Genomic DNA, 15943 nt, shown 5'->3' on the forward strand with positions numbered 1-15943 from the left:
CAGTCAATCCCTCACCCATTGTATGCCAATTTTGCCACATGCTTAGGTTATGAGAAGAAATAGAATACAGAACCAAAAATATGAAACTCTGCATGAAAACACACTGGACAGTTTGTATTAGGTGTTTCCGTAAATAAAAACCACGAAAAAAACTTAACGCATTTGATCATTTCGTTTCTACTAACAAAAAAATTTCAGCATTTTACCATCTCGTTTTCACTAACAAAATTTTGTTTTGCTACAGTAACTCTACTCACAAACCAATCAACAACCCATTCACTACCGGAAAAATTTTGACGTTTCTCAACTTATTCAGTATCAAAAACACTTAACAATTTCTCAACCACAAATAAAAATCTTACAAATTTTTCACCACTAGAAACACCCCAAGCCTCATCAGTGATAACCTTTGGATTTCTTTTTTTCTTTTTTCTTTTTTTTTTTTTATCAGTTCTTTGGATTCGTTCTTGACGATCAAAACTGGCTACGAAGAAGAGAAGAAGAGACCCTAGGGCCGCAAGGTTCTCTCCATTGGAGCTGACTCCTATATCGTGACCTTGGGACGCGATCTTGGTTTTGATATCTCTCTCATGGAAAACCAGGAGGAGCAGAAGCAGCGCCGGCGGACCAAAAATGAAAGGAAACAGCAGCGCCGCCGCGAGGAATACTCTCTCGCCGCCGCGGCCTCCAACTACGGCGATGAACTCCTCCAGTCTAAGGCCGGAAGCGAAAGCAAGTTGACTGATATCGAGTTGAAGTCCGTAACGCAGGGGTTCCTCGGTATGTAAAGTAGAAAACCCCTAGATATCTCTGCTTTCTATCTTACGTCATTTCAATCTCTCCCCTGAGATCTTGCTTCATCGTTGTAATCTCTCTCTCTCTCTCTCTCTCTCTCTCTCTCTCTCTCTCTCTATGTTGTCAGAGATGAAAATCAAGCGAATGGCGATTGTATGCGAGCTGCCAGAAGACGTGTTGATGGACCTTCTGTCTAGGGTTCCAGCCAAATCCCTCCTTCAGTGGAAATCTGTCTCAAAACACTGGTACTCTCTCATCCGAAACCCTAAATTTATCACCCTCCACCACACCCGCGCCCAGCCAGGCGAAATACTCTCCCTCACACGACAAGTCGACGAGCGGACTCAAGTTGCGTGGGCCTTGATCCTCAGCCCAACCGCGTTCGGAAATCTAAACTCATCTTCCATCGATCGAAACGTTCACCTCTCCGACTCTTGCAACGGCGTCCTCTGTTTCCAAAACGCCTCCAAAATGGTGATATATAACCCTGCTATCAAAGAATTGAGGCAACTCCCTTTACCCTGTCGCCAAAAAGAACGTAGCAGCTACTTAGGGTTTACGTTTGATCCCAAAGCTAATGATTATAAAGCTATTAAATTCTTCACTCGTAACTGTTATGCTTGTGATAGACTACCTATTCCACGCGTAAGCTTTAACATGGAAGACCATTTCCACTGCCACAAAACCAAGTGCATGTGTAAAAGGCCTGTTTGTTTTCCCAAGGTCTATGTCTATGCCCTGAGTACAGATACCTGGAGACAGACAGACGCGGTTGTGCCCGATTATTGTATCTACCATGTTTCTCAGGGCTATCGTTGTACATCTTCGGATGGGGTTTTCTACTGGCTAGCTCACGATCATGGTGCTGATTTCATGCATATTTGTGTGTTTCGTACGTCTGAGGAATTGTTCGAAAGCATACCCTTGCCCGGCATCTTTCGTCTTCAATTGTTGTCTAACCTTTGCCTTCTGAAGGATTCGCTTGCTCTTGTTCTGTCAGACGTTTATGGTCCTGGCTCCCAGCGGGTGGCAACATGCTTTGATATATGGGTAATGGATGAATACGGAGTTCAGGAGTCTTGGACAAAAAAGTACACTACTAGAACCCTCTTAGGATGTCACGATGCATTGGGATTTCGGCCAAATGCTGAGGTTCTTCTGACAAGGCGCAACTATAGACAGATGGTGTCGTATGACCTTAGCACTCATAACATAGTAGAGTATGACCCATTACGGGATACGCCGGAATCAAGCTTGGTAAATGAAGTTCTCCCGTATGCAGAGAGCTTGATTTCAGTCAAGAGACTGACTTCGAAGAAGAAGAAATCGACTTCGAAGAAGAAGAAATCGACTTCTAAGAAGAAGAATTCGACTTCGAAGTGTTGATTTAGTTTAACAAGCATCTATACTTTGCTAAACAAAAGGGGGAAGGTGATAAATGGTACCAATCAGCTTCTGGATGTCTTCTTGATATTCTTCTACTCAAGCACCTCACAAGTAGAAAGCAGTTATTCAGGTTTGCATGTTCGTTGAGAAGAGTGAAGAGTTGGATTTTATATCCATTTTGTTTTTTTCTTGTATTTACTTGGGTTTTCTTTCAATAGAATTGAACTGTGTTTGGGCTTCTTGACCGAAGCTATCTTTAGAAGAAAATGCATTTCGCTGAACTTTAGACCATAAGAAAACTGTTTGTCTTGTTATAGCTCGTGCAGAGCTGTGCTAGCTATCCTTTTTTCTGGTCTGGGCTATCTATGCTTTCATTATAGCGTCTTCTTACACAACGAGTTTATTTTTCTTTTGTTATATATAGCTTGGATATAACGAAAGTTCCTAGTGTGAATGTTATTATTATGCCACTACAGTTTGTATAAACATAAGATATGAGGAACACTTTTATGTGTACACACACACAGTAGGGATACACCTGCGCGTTCATTTGTACTCGTATAGATCACAGCAGGAGTGCAGGACACTCTCAGGTTGCTACCAGGGATTTCCGGTGCCATTGTCAATATCCGCACTAGTTCCAAGTTCCCCACTGATCGTGATGATTGGCAGGACGGATATGATTGATAGCTCATGGTAGTCTTTGCTCCGTTGTGAATCAGTTACTTAGTTCACACTCTTGAAAGACATTACAGGTTTAGTAAGAGATGGCTCTGCACTGGATAGAGCTAGTGTCTATACCAACCTTTGCATTATCCTTGGATAATCTTATATAGAAACTCTAGCAGTTGAAGTTCTCGTCATATTCAAGTTTCTGTACTGAAAACTCCTTTGACTGTGCGCACAAACTAGACATTCATGTTAAAACAGTTCCATATGCTCTAGATATATCATATACAGAAGAACAAATGTGGTTTTGGCACTGTGGCGTCAGTTGAAGATAACAACTTTTGTCTCTTCTGTTCCCTAGTAAGAGTTCTGTTGTTGCATAATACAATAGTGTCTATTATGTTGCGCCCTAAGCACAGTGCATTGGGATTTCAGCGAAATGTTGAGTTGTTTCTTTTCTTTTTTTTTCTTTTTTTTATTTTTTATTTTTTATGAGGAGCAACGATCGACGCATTGTGGCATGCAAGGTTAGTACTAGGGCCATAAAAGAGTACAATCCATTGTGCGATAGGCATGGATCAAAGTTCGTTGATCAAGTATTTACATACTCAGAGAGCTTAATTTTAGTTAAGAGACCAGTTGATTAGGCTTAATTAAGATGGTACTGCATTTACACATTGCTAAACAAGAAGGGGAATGTGAAAACAGGTACCAATTATCTTCTGTAGGTCTTCTTCATAGTCTTCAAAGAACTGTAGCTTCATTACGAAAGTTGATGCATGGCTTCAACTTATGAGGATAAGGTTATTGCTTTTTTTTTTATCAGTATGAGAAGAAGGTTATTACTACTACTTTTCTTACAATGATGCATTAAACTAGACAGCAGGAAGGCCTGGTTCATTTGGAGGGTGCTGAACAGTAGGTTCTTCCAGGGAGTGGAGGACAGGGTCTATGTGATACAGATTTCATTTTCTTCTCGTTGCACCTAGTTCGGATACAGGGATAGTTGCAACTTGCACCTTACTTAGATCAAATTCTTGATTTCGTGGATTATTAGTGTATGTGATTATATTTGGCCTTTCTCATGTTTTTTGGGCTTCTTGTTTTGCTTTTATTTTGTTTCCGAAGTTTTCTTGGGTTCGTCTTGTATACCGGGAGAATACTCTTTACAATATTTGTATTTTAATACTAACAAAATTGGCTACAAACAATGGAAGAGGTTGCTCATTGGCAAGTCGATTTTGACCATGAGATAAAAGAGCATGTTCATACCACAAGTCACTCTTCTAGATGAATATATATACGTATTGATAAATGTTTTGATTGATATGGGTTACACTGCTCATAAGTACTATCATAGGTCACGGCAGGAAACTCTCAAGCTGCCACTCTACGAGTCGGATATGGATTGCACACTTTCGGGAACATATTACCTTAAAAAAGGGGCTGGGCTAGATAAAGCTAGTAGCTCGTTTATTGTACACCAAGCTATACATTAACAGAGGGTTCCTTGTGTCCTCTTGATGCTTGTTACGATTTTCGCTTACTAAGGACAAAAAGATTAGAAACAAGTTGGAGTGGTTGCTCATTCACACAGGAATTTGGACCATTTGCAGCTAATGGAGTTTGTCTGGAGAATGTGTATTTCTTGCTTTCATTAGCTTGCATTTTGAAACTGTATCATAAAATAAGAGCTAGCATCGCATGTGCCATGACTTCTTATCGTTTTGAAATCTTCTTTTTTCTGTTCACAAAAAAAAAAAAAAAACTCAAAAAATGCAGAATCCCCAAGTTGGATGTGAGTAAGATCACGATGTCTAGCTTCGCGAATACCCAGGCCCCCATGATTCTTAGGTTTAGCAACCTCATTCCAGTTTACCGCGCGAATACCCTGGCCCCCATGATTCTTAGGTTTAGCAACCTCATTCCAGTTAACCGCATGGACGCGTTTTTTTCTCCTGAGAGGAACCCGAAAGAAAATCCCTGTTAAGCCTATCAAGGGCATGAGTAATGGAAGCAGGTAAATGATTACCTTGCTTATAAGCAGGGATCATGATCAAAGAAAAATAAGCAGGGATGGTTTCTTTCAGTAATTTAATGAGGGTGACTCTACCTGCCAAGGGAAGGGATTTGCTGCGCAAACCAGAGAGTTCGGTTTGGACCTTATCGAGGATCCCTTGTAACGTATGTCTATTGGCCCGTTTCTGATGCATAAGAAAGCCTAGTGTGCAATTTTTCATTACTAAATCGACGAAATTGACATCCGATCCCTGATTTCATAACAGGTGTATACTTCAGGTGCTTATTGGAGATATCAAAAAGTTAAAGTATTTTTGAGACATTGAGGTCTAAGTTTAAGATTTTTTTCTTTTTGAAATTTTCCCTGTAATACACATATGTTGTCCTGGTAAAGGTAGCCTTAACACTTATGCTACCTTACATATCCGAGGGTGATATTTCTTTTTTTAAATTCAATTGTGATGTTTGTGTCCCATTGATGAAGTGGTATGATCAATCATCTCTCGAGATTGCTTAGCATAAAAATAATCGAGATTAATTTTTCTCTACATTTTAAACAATTGTCTAGATCCTTAAAGAACTAAATTTTAAGTGCCAAAATCTTGTGACAACGTACAAATTCTCTTCCCTAATCTTTGTCTTGGTTAGAACTTTCTTACATTGTTACTTGTCAACCTCGCAATTAATCCAACTCACTATAAATCTTAGAGCAAGTACACTAGATGATGTATAATGTCTTTTTAGCTATTTTATCTAAGAAAAATACAAAAGACCCAGTTGTAGCAGATTCGGTATACAGGTCAAAAGAATACATTTTGCTACAGTGCTTCGCTTCTTTTACCGTAGCACTGTTTACCAGCTACCCATTATTTTATTGGCTCCTCTCTCTCTCCCCTCCCTCCATCCCTCTCTCCCTCTACCTATCTCCTTCCCCACGACTTCATCTGCTGACTCCCTCCCCATATCACCACCCAAAAACAACCAAGGGAGAGGTGAACTGATCTGTTTGGTTGCAACCCATCACCGCCTATCCAGCACGCCGCCGCTGCCACCAAGCTCAGTTCCACTCCCTCTTTCTCTCTATCTGGGTTTCGATTTATGATCAGGTTGGGGCTTCATGATCTGGATTTTGCAGTTCACGGTGACTAAGTTCGTGGGTGTATATATATATATAGTTTGTATAAAGAAAAATAAAAGAAAAAGGGAAATAAAAGTAATACTAATATTTTAATAGAGAATAGATAAAATAAATAATATTAATATAGTGTTGAAAGAAATGTAGATAGGTAAAATAAAAAGTGTGTATTATCCACCTCTTTTTTTTGGGCGCTGCTATTCGCAGCCTTCTATTTACTTCCATAGTCCGTTAAAAATTTTCAATTATACTCGACAGTTAGTTACCGAAATTGAGATATATTTTCAGCGTCCAATTACCGAAATATAATATTTTTTTCAACAGATGTTTATCGAAAATGCATGTTCGGCAGTTGTTTACCGAAAGTTGAACATATTTTCGACATGTAGTTACCGAAATATAATCTTGTTTTCAACAGCAATTTACCGAAATGTTATTTATGATTTTCAACAATCATTTACCGAAATTTAATGGGCTACGAGAGTAAATAGAGGGCTGCGAATAGCGGCGCCCTTTTTTTTTTTACCTAATGACCGATAAACTTGCACTTAATCTCAATAAACAAATCTATCACGGTTCTCACATTTGAAAATTGGACCAGAACTTGGCATCAAATCTCAATCCACCTCACCCATTTCATGCCAAACGATGTAGTTTCGCCATACGCGCACGGCCTATCGGCGATCACTTTGGATTCGTTTCTTTCTTTTCTGTTTTTTTTGAATCATTACTTTGGCAAACCCAAAAAATGGATTCGTTCATAACCGATCAAAATTTAAGAGGCAATCACAAATTTTCAATACGTAGCATGTTCTAAAATTAATCACTTTCGGACAAAAATACCCTTTAAAAAAATGGACAAAAACAACCCCCAATGAAATGACGTCGTTTTGGCAAAGGTATCCTATCATCTTCTTCCCTAACCCACCTCCTACTCCTACAGTAAGAGAAACAGTCGGACAAAAAAAATAAATAAATTAACGGTGCATACCAACATTGGTATGCTGTTTTTTCTCCCCACTCTTCTTTCCCAATGTTGAACAACAGCATACCAATTTCCGTCTCCGATTACGACTTTGACGACATCGCCGGAAAAACAAAGTTCCGAGTCCGCAGAAAGCGCAAGAAACCACGAGGCAAGAACGAGGTGACCCAGCGATTCCTCAGTGAACTATTGAGATGGTGGCCCGTCTTGCTCTTCCTCCCCTTCGCCATTCTCCTCGTTTTCGAGGCATCATGAATCGGCTGCAGATTCATTCGTCAGAAAAAGCCCCAGAAAAACCCAAATTCATTCATCGACTCGCATTTTTTCGCCAACGAACTTAGTCCCATCACGCATTAGCAAAATGCGTGATATTAATCAGAAATCCTAGCCGTACCGACCAATTTCAAACCGAAACCGTACCGACGGCCGCTTCGGGCTGTCTCCGGCCACCGGACGGCCGATCCGAGCCGTTCAAAAATTCTAAAAAAAAAAACCGAGTGGCCTTACGCGGGAATAAACGGCATCCGATGTATGTAGAGTGGTTAGATCGAGTACCCTATTTTTCGTGTATACTCGTGTATATATGTATACGCGAAAACTAGGGTACTCGATCTAACCACCCTACACATATCGGATGCCGTTTATTCTCGCGTAGGGCCCCTCGGTTTTTTTTTATAGAATTTTTGAACGGCTCGGATCGGCCGTCCGGTGGCCGGAGACAGCCCGGAGCGGCCGTCGGTACGATTTCGGTTTGAAATTGGTCGGTACGGCTAGCACTTCTCGATATTAATCTCGCATTTTGTGAATGCGTTATACAAAGCATGATGCATTTGGAATTTGTTTTTTTAAAGTCAAAATCTGCATTTTTAACAAACAAACAAAAAAAAACACATGACGCATCTTCAAGATGCGTTATAAAGTGTTCAAATTTTAGAATTTGAAATTTGTAAACATTTTCAAGTTTTAAAATCTGAAATTGTCCAAATTTTTCAGAAATATGTATCCAAATATGTCGGAAATTTTTTTTGAAAATTCGGATACATAGTGGTGGTGGCGGCGTGTACAGCACAAGAGAAAAGAAGAGAGAACTGAGAATGTGTTTTTGGTGGTGGTTGTGGCCGACGGATGTGGTGGAGGAAGCGTCTGCTACTGCTGGTGTTGGCTGGTGTGGTAGTGAACGGACAGAGGATAGAAAATGGGAGAGAGGGACAAGGGCAAAACGGTGGTAGCAGTGGTGTTGGTGACGTTGCTGGTGAGTTTGATGAACTCCCACGGTGGTTATGGAGGATATGGTGGTGGTGCAACAGAAGAAGAGAGAAACGGGAGAGATAGAAGGGGGGAAGGAGAGGGCATTTTTGGAAGTTTAGGGATATTTGTTAAGTTGTATTTAGGAAATTGTCATAAAATTTGTGGGTTATGTTTAGAACAGACTAGACTTAGGAAATTTATGGTTGCAAATAGAAAGCTCCAAATTTAAAAATGGCTACGAAGAAGACATTTCCTTTTGTTAGGTTGCATTTAGGAAATTGTCATAAAATTTGTGAGTTAGGTTTAAAACAGACTAGGCTTAGGAAATTTGTAATTGCAAATAGAAAATCTCAAATTTAAAACTGGCTACGAAGAAGACATTTCCTTTTTGTCCCAAACGACGTAGTTTCGTGCTTTCCCTTTAAGCTGGCTCCTGTAGTTCAGTATCGTGACCCTGGTCCGTGAAATTGTTTTCGATTCTCTCTCTTCATGGAAAACCAGGAGGAGCAGATGCAGCGCCGGCGGATCAAAAATGAAAAAAAACAGCAGCGCCGCCGCGAGGAATGCTCTCTCGCCTCCGCGGCCTCCAATGACCCCGATGGGCTCCTCCAGTCGAAGGCCGGAAGCGAAAGCAAGTTGACTGATATCGAGTTGAAGTCCGTTACGAAGGGGTTCCTCGGTATGTATAGTAGAAAACCCCTACATATCTCTGCTTTCTATCTTACGTCATTTCAATCCCTCCTCTGAGCTCTTGCTTCATCGTTGTAATCTCTCTCTCTCTCTCTCTCTCTCTCTCTCTCTCTCTCTCTCTATGTTGTCAGAGTTAAAAATCAAGGGAATGGCGATTGTATGCGAGCTGCCAGAAGACGTGTTGATGGACATTCTGTCTAGGGTTCCAGCCAAATCCCTCCTTCAGTGGAAATCTGTCTCAAAACACTGGTACTCTCTCATCCGAAACCCTAAATTTATCTCCCTCCACCACACCCGCGCCCAGCCAGGCGAAATACTCTTCCTCACACGACAAGTCGACGAGGGGACTCAAGTTGCGTGGGCCTTGATCTTCAGCCCAACCGCGTTCGGAAATCTAAACTTATCTTGCATCGATCGAAACGTTCACCTCTCCGACTCTTGCAACGGCCTCCTGTGTTTCCAAAACGCCTCCAAAATGGTGATATATAACCCTGCTATCAAAGAATTGAGGCAACTCCCTTTACCCTGTCGCCAAAAAGAACGTAGCAGCTACTTAGGGTTTACGTTTGATCCCAAAGCTAATGATTATAAAGCTATTAAATTCTTCACTCGTAACTGTTATGCTTGTGATAGACTACCTATTCCACGCGTAAGCTTTAACATGGAAGACCATTTCCACTGCCACAAAACCAAGTGCATGTGTAAAAGGCCTGTTTGTTTTCCCAAGGTCTATGTCTATGCCCTGAGTACAGATACCTGGAGACAGACGGACGCAGTTGTGCCCGATTATTGTATCTACCATGTTTCTCAGTGCTATCGTTGTGCATCTTCAGATGGGGTTTTCTATTGGCTAGCTCACGATCATGGTGCTGGTTTCATGCATATTTGTGTGTTTCGTACGTCTGAGGAATTGTTCGAAAGCATACCCTTGCCCGGCATCTTTCGTCTTCAATTGTTGTCAAACCTTTGCCTTCTGAAGGATTCCCTTGCCCTTGTTATGTCAGACGTTTATGGTCCTGGCTCCCAGCGGGTGGACACATGCTTTGACATATGGGTAATGGATGAATACGGAGTTCAGGAGTCTTGGACAAAAAAGTACACTACTGGAGCCCTCTTAGGATGTCACGATGCATTGGGATTTCGGCCAAATGCTGAGGTTCTTCTGACGAGGACGAACTATAGACAGATGGTGTCGTACGACCTTAGCACTCATAACATAGTCGAGTATGACCCCTTACGTGTTACGCCGGAATCAAGCTTGGTAAATGAAGTTCTCCCGTACGCAGAGAGCTTGATTTCAGTCAAGAGACTGACTTCGAAGAAGAAAAAATCGACTTCAAAGAAGAAGAAATCGACTTCTAAGAAGAAGAATTCGAAGTTTTGATTTAGTTTAACAAGCATCTATACTTTGCTAAACAAAAGGGGGAAGGTGATAAGTGGTACCAATCAGCTTCTGGATGTCTCCTTGATATTCTTCTACTCAAGCACTGTGCAAGTAGAAAGCAGTTATTGAGGTTTGCGTGTTCATTGAGAAGAGTGAAGAGTTGGATTTTCATGCTATATCCATTTTTTTTTTCTTGTATTTACTTGGGTTTTCTTTCAATAGAAATGAACTGTGTTTCGGCTTCATGACCGAAGCTATCTTGAGAAGAAAATGTATTTGGTTGAACTTTAGACCATAGGATTAGCTGTTTGTCTTGTTATTTTGATTGTAAACAATAGCTCGTGCAGAGCTGTGCTATCCATCTATCCTTTTTTCTGGTCCGTGCTATCTATCCTTTCATAATTTCATTATAGTGTCTTCTTACACAATGAGTTTATTTTTCTTTTGTTATATATAGCTAAGATACAACAAAAGTTGTTCCTACTTTGAATGAAATTATTGCTTTCGTTTCACCTTCTATGTGGGTTGCATCGCCTTGATGTTTATGCCACAAAAGTTTGTTTAAACATAAGATATGAGGAACACTTTTACGTGTACACACACACAATAGGGATACACCTGCGTTCTCATTTGTGCTCTTATAGATCACGGCAGAACACTCTCAGGTTGCTACGCGGGAGTTCCGGTTCGGTTGTCAATATCCGCATGAATTCCAAGTTCCCCACTGATCGTGTTGTTCAGACCGCTGGCCATCAGTGATGATAGGCAGGATGGATATGATTGATGGCTCATAGTAGTCTTTGCTCCGTTTTGAATCATTTACTTAGTTCACACTCTTGGAAAGACATTATTTGTTTAGTAAGAGATGGCTCTGCATTGGATAGAGCTAGTGTCATATCGATAGTATACCAACCTTTGCATTATCCTTGGATAATCTTATGTAGAAACTCTAGTAGTAAGAAGTTTTCTTCATATTCGAGTTTCTGTACATCTGAAAACTCCTTTGACTATGCACACAAACTAGACCTTCATGTTAAAACAGTTTCATATGCTCTAGATATATCATATACAGAAGAACAAATGTGGCATCACTTGAAGATAACTTTTGTCTCCTCTATTCCCTATAGTAAGAGTTCTATTGTTGCATAATACGATAGTGTCTATTATGTTGCGCCCTAAGCACAGTGCATTGTGGTTTCAGCGAAATGTTGAGGTTTTTTTTGATGAGGAGCAACAGTCGACGCATTGTGGCGTGCAACGTAAGTACTAGGGCCATAAAAGGGTACAATCCGTTATGCGATAGGCATGAATCAAAGTTTGCTGATCAAGTTTTTACACACTCAGAGAGCTTAATTTTAGTTAAGAGACCAGTTGATTAAGCTTAATTAAGATGGTACTGCATTTACACATTGCTAAACAAGAATGGGAACGTGATAACAGGTACCAATTAGCGTCTGTAGGTCTTCTTCATAGTCTTCAAAGAACTGTAGCTTCATTACGAAAGTTGATCCATGGCTTCAACTTCTGAGGAGAAGCAACTGGTTGAGCTCTAGACCATAGGATTTGCTATTTCAATTGTCATTATTTTTTTGAGTGCTGCAATATCAATCCTCCCATTATTACTTCTTTTCTTACAATGAGGCATTAAACTAGACAGCCGGAAGGCCTGGTTCATTTGGAGGGAGCTGAACAATAGGTCCTTCCAGCGACTGGAGGACAGGGTCTATGTGATATAGGTTTCATTTTCTGCTCGTTGCACCTAGTTCGGATACAGGGATAGTTTCAACTTGCACTCAGCTTAGATCAAATTCTTCTTTTCGGGGATTATTAGTGTATGTGATTATATTTAGCCTTTCTCATGTTTTTTAGGCTTCTTGTTTTGCTTTTATTTTGTTTCTGACGTTTTCTTTTCGTTCGTCTTGTATGGAGGGAGATTCTTCATGATGCTCTTTACAATATTTTTTTTGTAACAACAAAATTGACTAGCAACATTGGAAGAGGCAAGTCAGTTTTGACCATGAGATAAAAGAGCCTGTTCATACCACAAGTCACTCTTCTAGATGAATATATATACGTATCGATAAATGTTTAGATTGATATGGGTTACAGCTGCTCATAAGTACTATCATAGGTCACGGCAGGAAACTCTCAAGCTGCCACTCTATGAGTTGGATATGGATTGAAATTTTCGGGAAAATATTACGTAAAGAAAGGGGCTGGGCTAGATGATGCTAGTGTCTCAGTTATTGTATACCAAGCTATGCATTAACAAGAGGGATCCGGATCCGCTATGAGGATTTTCTTGTAAGGATCATATGAGACTTAATTTTATTGAGAGGGCGATATCTCATTAATGAGGAGATTCAACAGTGTAAAATGGGGAAGCCACTTTTTCCTTAACCAAATATCAAAGATTGGGAAATGAAAACCCAAGCGGTGAGATGACTGTTAACTCTCCGTTTCTTCTTCTCTATCACTGTTCAATCAGCATCCACAAAAGCGAAGAATTTGCTTGCAGACGAGGAGCCTGGTTGCGCCGATCAACCAGTTTCCAGGTTAAACAGCAGTAAAACTGTTTATTTTGCTCTCTCTTTACTGGTCTTCCCCTATAGTACTGAGGTTTTTGTCCAGACTCCAGATTTTCCAAAGTTAGGTTTTCTACTACTAATCTCTCATTTTGAATTTGATGAGAGAGAAAAAGGTTAACGGTTCTTTTTCATTTGGGCTATGAAAAAAAATTAAATCTATTTTTCCACAGTTCCCAGCTGATGGACCGATCTGGTTGGCTAAGAAGACGAGCTGCTATTCATGGAGGAGGCTCTTCTACAAATCATGTCCATAATAGTTTCCTATTGTCTACTTTTCCATGTCTAATCTGATGGAGTTCTTAATGTAATCCTCTGGAATTTCTGGCGAGATGCATTTTGAGAATGTTTGATAGCTGTTCAAAAAAAAAAACAATTGGTCTGAGAGGGAAAGATTTTCCGTTATGGGGAAGGATCTGGATCCAATATGAGGATTGTCCGGTAAGGATCATCTAAGACTTTTAATTTTCCTGTAAGGATCATAGAAGAAGAGCTGAGAATTAGGACATTCTTGGGAATGGAGTATCTCCTAACTCCTAAGGAGTACTTGATCCTATATAGCTGGGAGATGGTGATAGAAGCATCTAGCCCTCTGATCAAATTGTTGATTCTTTGTAACTTTTGCATTGGTTGTTAGCTTTTGCCTTTTCATGCTTTAGGCCTCCTTGTGTTGCTTTTGTTTTGTTTTGTTTTCCATGGTTCTTTTACCTTTTGCCTTTGTATACTGGTTATATGCTTGCCTCCGTCCCACTTTGTTCCGCCTGTTTTCTTTTTGGGACGTCCCAAAAAATTGTCTGTATCTCACAATTTATAATATTTTTTATGATTTCGAAAATATTATTTAATAAAATAAATTAAAATCTATCAAATAAGATTCATATTGAATATACAAAAATATTATAGATATGTGATATAGTCTATAGACAATTTTTTGGGACGTTCAAAAAAGAAAACAGGCGGATCAAAGTGGGACGGAGGAAGTACTATTTTTGCATATGAAGGACAAAAAGATTAGAAACATGTTGGAGTGGTTGCTCATTCAAACAGCAATTTTGACCATTTGCAGCTAATGGAGTTTGTCAGGGATCCGGGGACACTATCGAGCGTCCCCTGCCAAGCACACTGCATGCCAAGCAAAGAAATGGCACCGTTTGACAAAGCAAAAGGACACTGCCTGCTTGCTGCTGTGTTGGTGTTATTGGTTGTTTGGTTTGCCTTAACACATGTTACTTATTATTGATTTTTGTAGGGTCTATTACGGATCCTACGAAAATGATTCAAATTGCAAGTTATGCTTAAAATATTTTTTAATGGATTCTTAAAAAAAATTGGTTCAATCCGATATCGGTAAAGGGAGTTTCAGAATTCGTAGAGAGTTTCAAAATTCGTAGGGCGTCCTATGAAAATTCTAGAGTCAAAAATTAATTATAATCCTTTAAAATAAAATGATTAGGAAAATAAAATCTTCGCACTGGTTCAAACAGATTAAAAATTTGAGCACTTAATTTTTTAATCATATTTTATTTTTATTTTTGCGGCCCATTATGAGTTTAAAAATTAAGTAATCCAATTTTCATTCTGTTTGAACCGATGTAAAGATCTTATTTACCTGATCATTTTATCCTAAAGGGTTATAGTTAATTTTTGACTCTACGGCTTTCATAGGGCGCCTTATGATTTTTGAAACTCCCTACGATTCTACGAATATTGAAACAACCCTTACTGATATCGGATTGAACTAATTTTTTTAAGAACCCATAAAAAATATTTTGAGCATAAACTTGCGATTTGAGTCATTTTTATGGGTCCCAAAAATGTAAAATGTGTGGGCAAACCAAACGTCCCACAAAAATAAAAAATAAGTAAAATGTGTGGGCAAACCAAACAACCAATATTTAACCAACACACCAGCAAGCAGGCAGCGTCCTTTTGCTTTGTCAAACGCTGCCGTTTCTTTGCTTGGCAGTGTGCTTGGCAGGGGACGCTCGGTAGCGTCCTCGGATCCGTGTTTGTCAGGAGAATGTGCATTTCATGCTTTTGTTAGCTTGCGTTTTGAAACTGCATCATAAAATTAAATGTTTTGAAACTGCATCATAAAATAAGTGCAAGCATCGCATGTGCCATAACTTCTTACCGTTTCAAGATTGCAGAATTCCCAAGTTGGATTTGAGTGTTGATACGTAGGGATCACAAAGTCTTAGTTTCGCGAATACCCAGCCCCCCCCAAGGTTCTTAGGTTTAACAACCTTATTCGGTTATTCCAGTTAACCGCATGGACGCGTTTTTTTTCCTCCAGGGAGGAACCCGAAAGAAAATCTCTATTAAGCCTATCAAGGGCATGAGTCATGGAAGCGGGTAAATCATCACCCTGCATAATATAAGCAGGGGCGATTTACCAAAGAAGAGTATCATTTGCAAACAGAAGATGGGAGAGAGAAGGACCCCAAGTGGAGGTTTTGATGCTTTTCCTCTCCCCATTCTCACAAGCATGTTGAATTTTCTGAGAGAGATATTCCATGCACATTATGATTCTATGAATACTAGAAGGTGGGCACGCACTATGCACATGCACATTTTAAAGATGGGTGGGGATAGTGGGACGGTGGTTATGAAAGGTGGTTTTAAATTGATTATTTTTTTGTCCATAACGATAATTTAATAGTAAGTTAAAATGAGTCAAATACTTAATTTTAATGGGCAATTATGAAAATCTCTTTTGCGACGGAGCTTCAAAAATGAAAGACACCAAGTTGGTGCTCTCACTTTATATAAGAGTATTAATTAGAAATTTAGAATAGATGTATGGGGACAAAGGGTCTCCTTGTCGAATGCCACGACTTGGAATAAAACTCTTGGTCGTGTCACCATAAAAAATGATGGACATAGAGGAAGAGGAGAAGCAAGCCATCACAAGATCCACCCATTTGTTAGGAAGATTGAAAGCAATGAGGACTTTGCGAATAAAACTCCATTCAAGTCTATGGTAGGCTTTTTCCAAATCTCATTTGATAATCATCTCCCTCCTTCTCTTTATAAAACATTTAAAC

The 15943-nt window shown here is 39.8% G+C and overlaps 1 protein-coding gene across 3 annotated transcripts; it reads left to right on the forward strand.

The window, feature by feature from the left end:
* Positions 1-459: 459 nt before the first annotated feature.
* On the forward strand, positions 460-10721 carry LOC131304519 (F-box protein CPR1-like). 3 transcript variants are annotated; one of them, XM_058331769.1, is made up of 2 exons: positions 460-780; positions 923-2480. In XM_058331769.1, exons 1-2 carry the CDS (start codon positions 591-593, stop codon positions 2179-2181), a joined length of 1449 nt encoding a protein of 482 aa, XP_058187752.1. In that variant the 5' UTR covers positions 460-590; the 3' UTR covers positions 2182-2480. The 3 variants fall into 3 exon arrangements, with proteins under 3 accessions (XP_058187752.1, XP_058187754.1, XP_058187753.1); XM_058331771.1 differs by lacking the exon at positions 923-2480 and adding an exon at positions 9059-10721 and having other exon boundaries at positions 484-780; XM_058331770.1 differs by lacking the exons at positions 460-780; positions 923-2480 and adding exons at positions 8672-8916; positions 9059-10721.
* Positions 10722-15943: the final 5222 nt, after the last annotated feature.

The sequence above is a fragment of the Rhododendron vialii genome, chromosome 10a (genome assembly GCF_030253575.1).
Source record: "Rhododendron vialii isolate Sample 1 chromosome 10a, ASM3025357v1".
NCBI lineage: Eukaryota > Viridiplantae > Streptophyta > Magnoliopsida > Ericales > Ericaceae > Rhododendron > Rhododendron vialii.

What these genes read in the sequence shown, in the direction of transcription:
- LOC131304519 (XM_058331769.1), top strand. Translation starts at nt 591, where the DNA reads ATGGAAAACCAGGAGGAGCAGAAGCAGCGCCGGCGGACCAAAAATGAA. An exon ending in CGTAACGCAGGGGTTCCTCG is followed by an intron (nt 781 to 922) that starts GTATGTAAAGTA and finishes CTATGTTGTCAG; the next exon opens with AGATGAAAATCAAGCGAATG.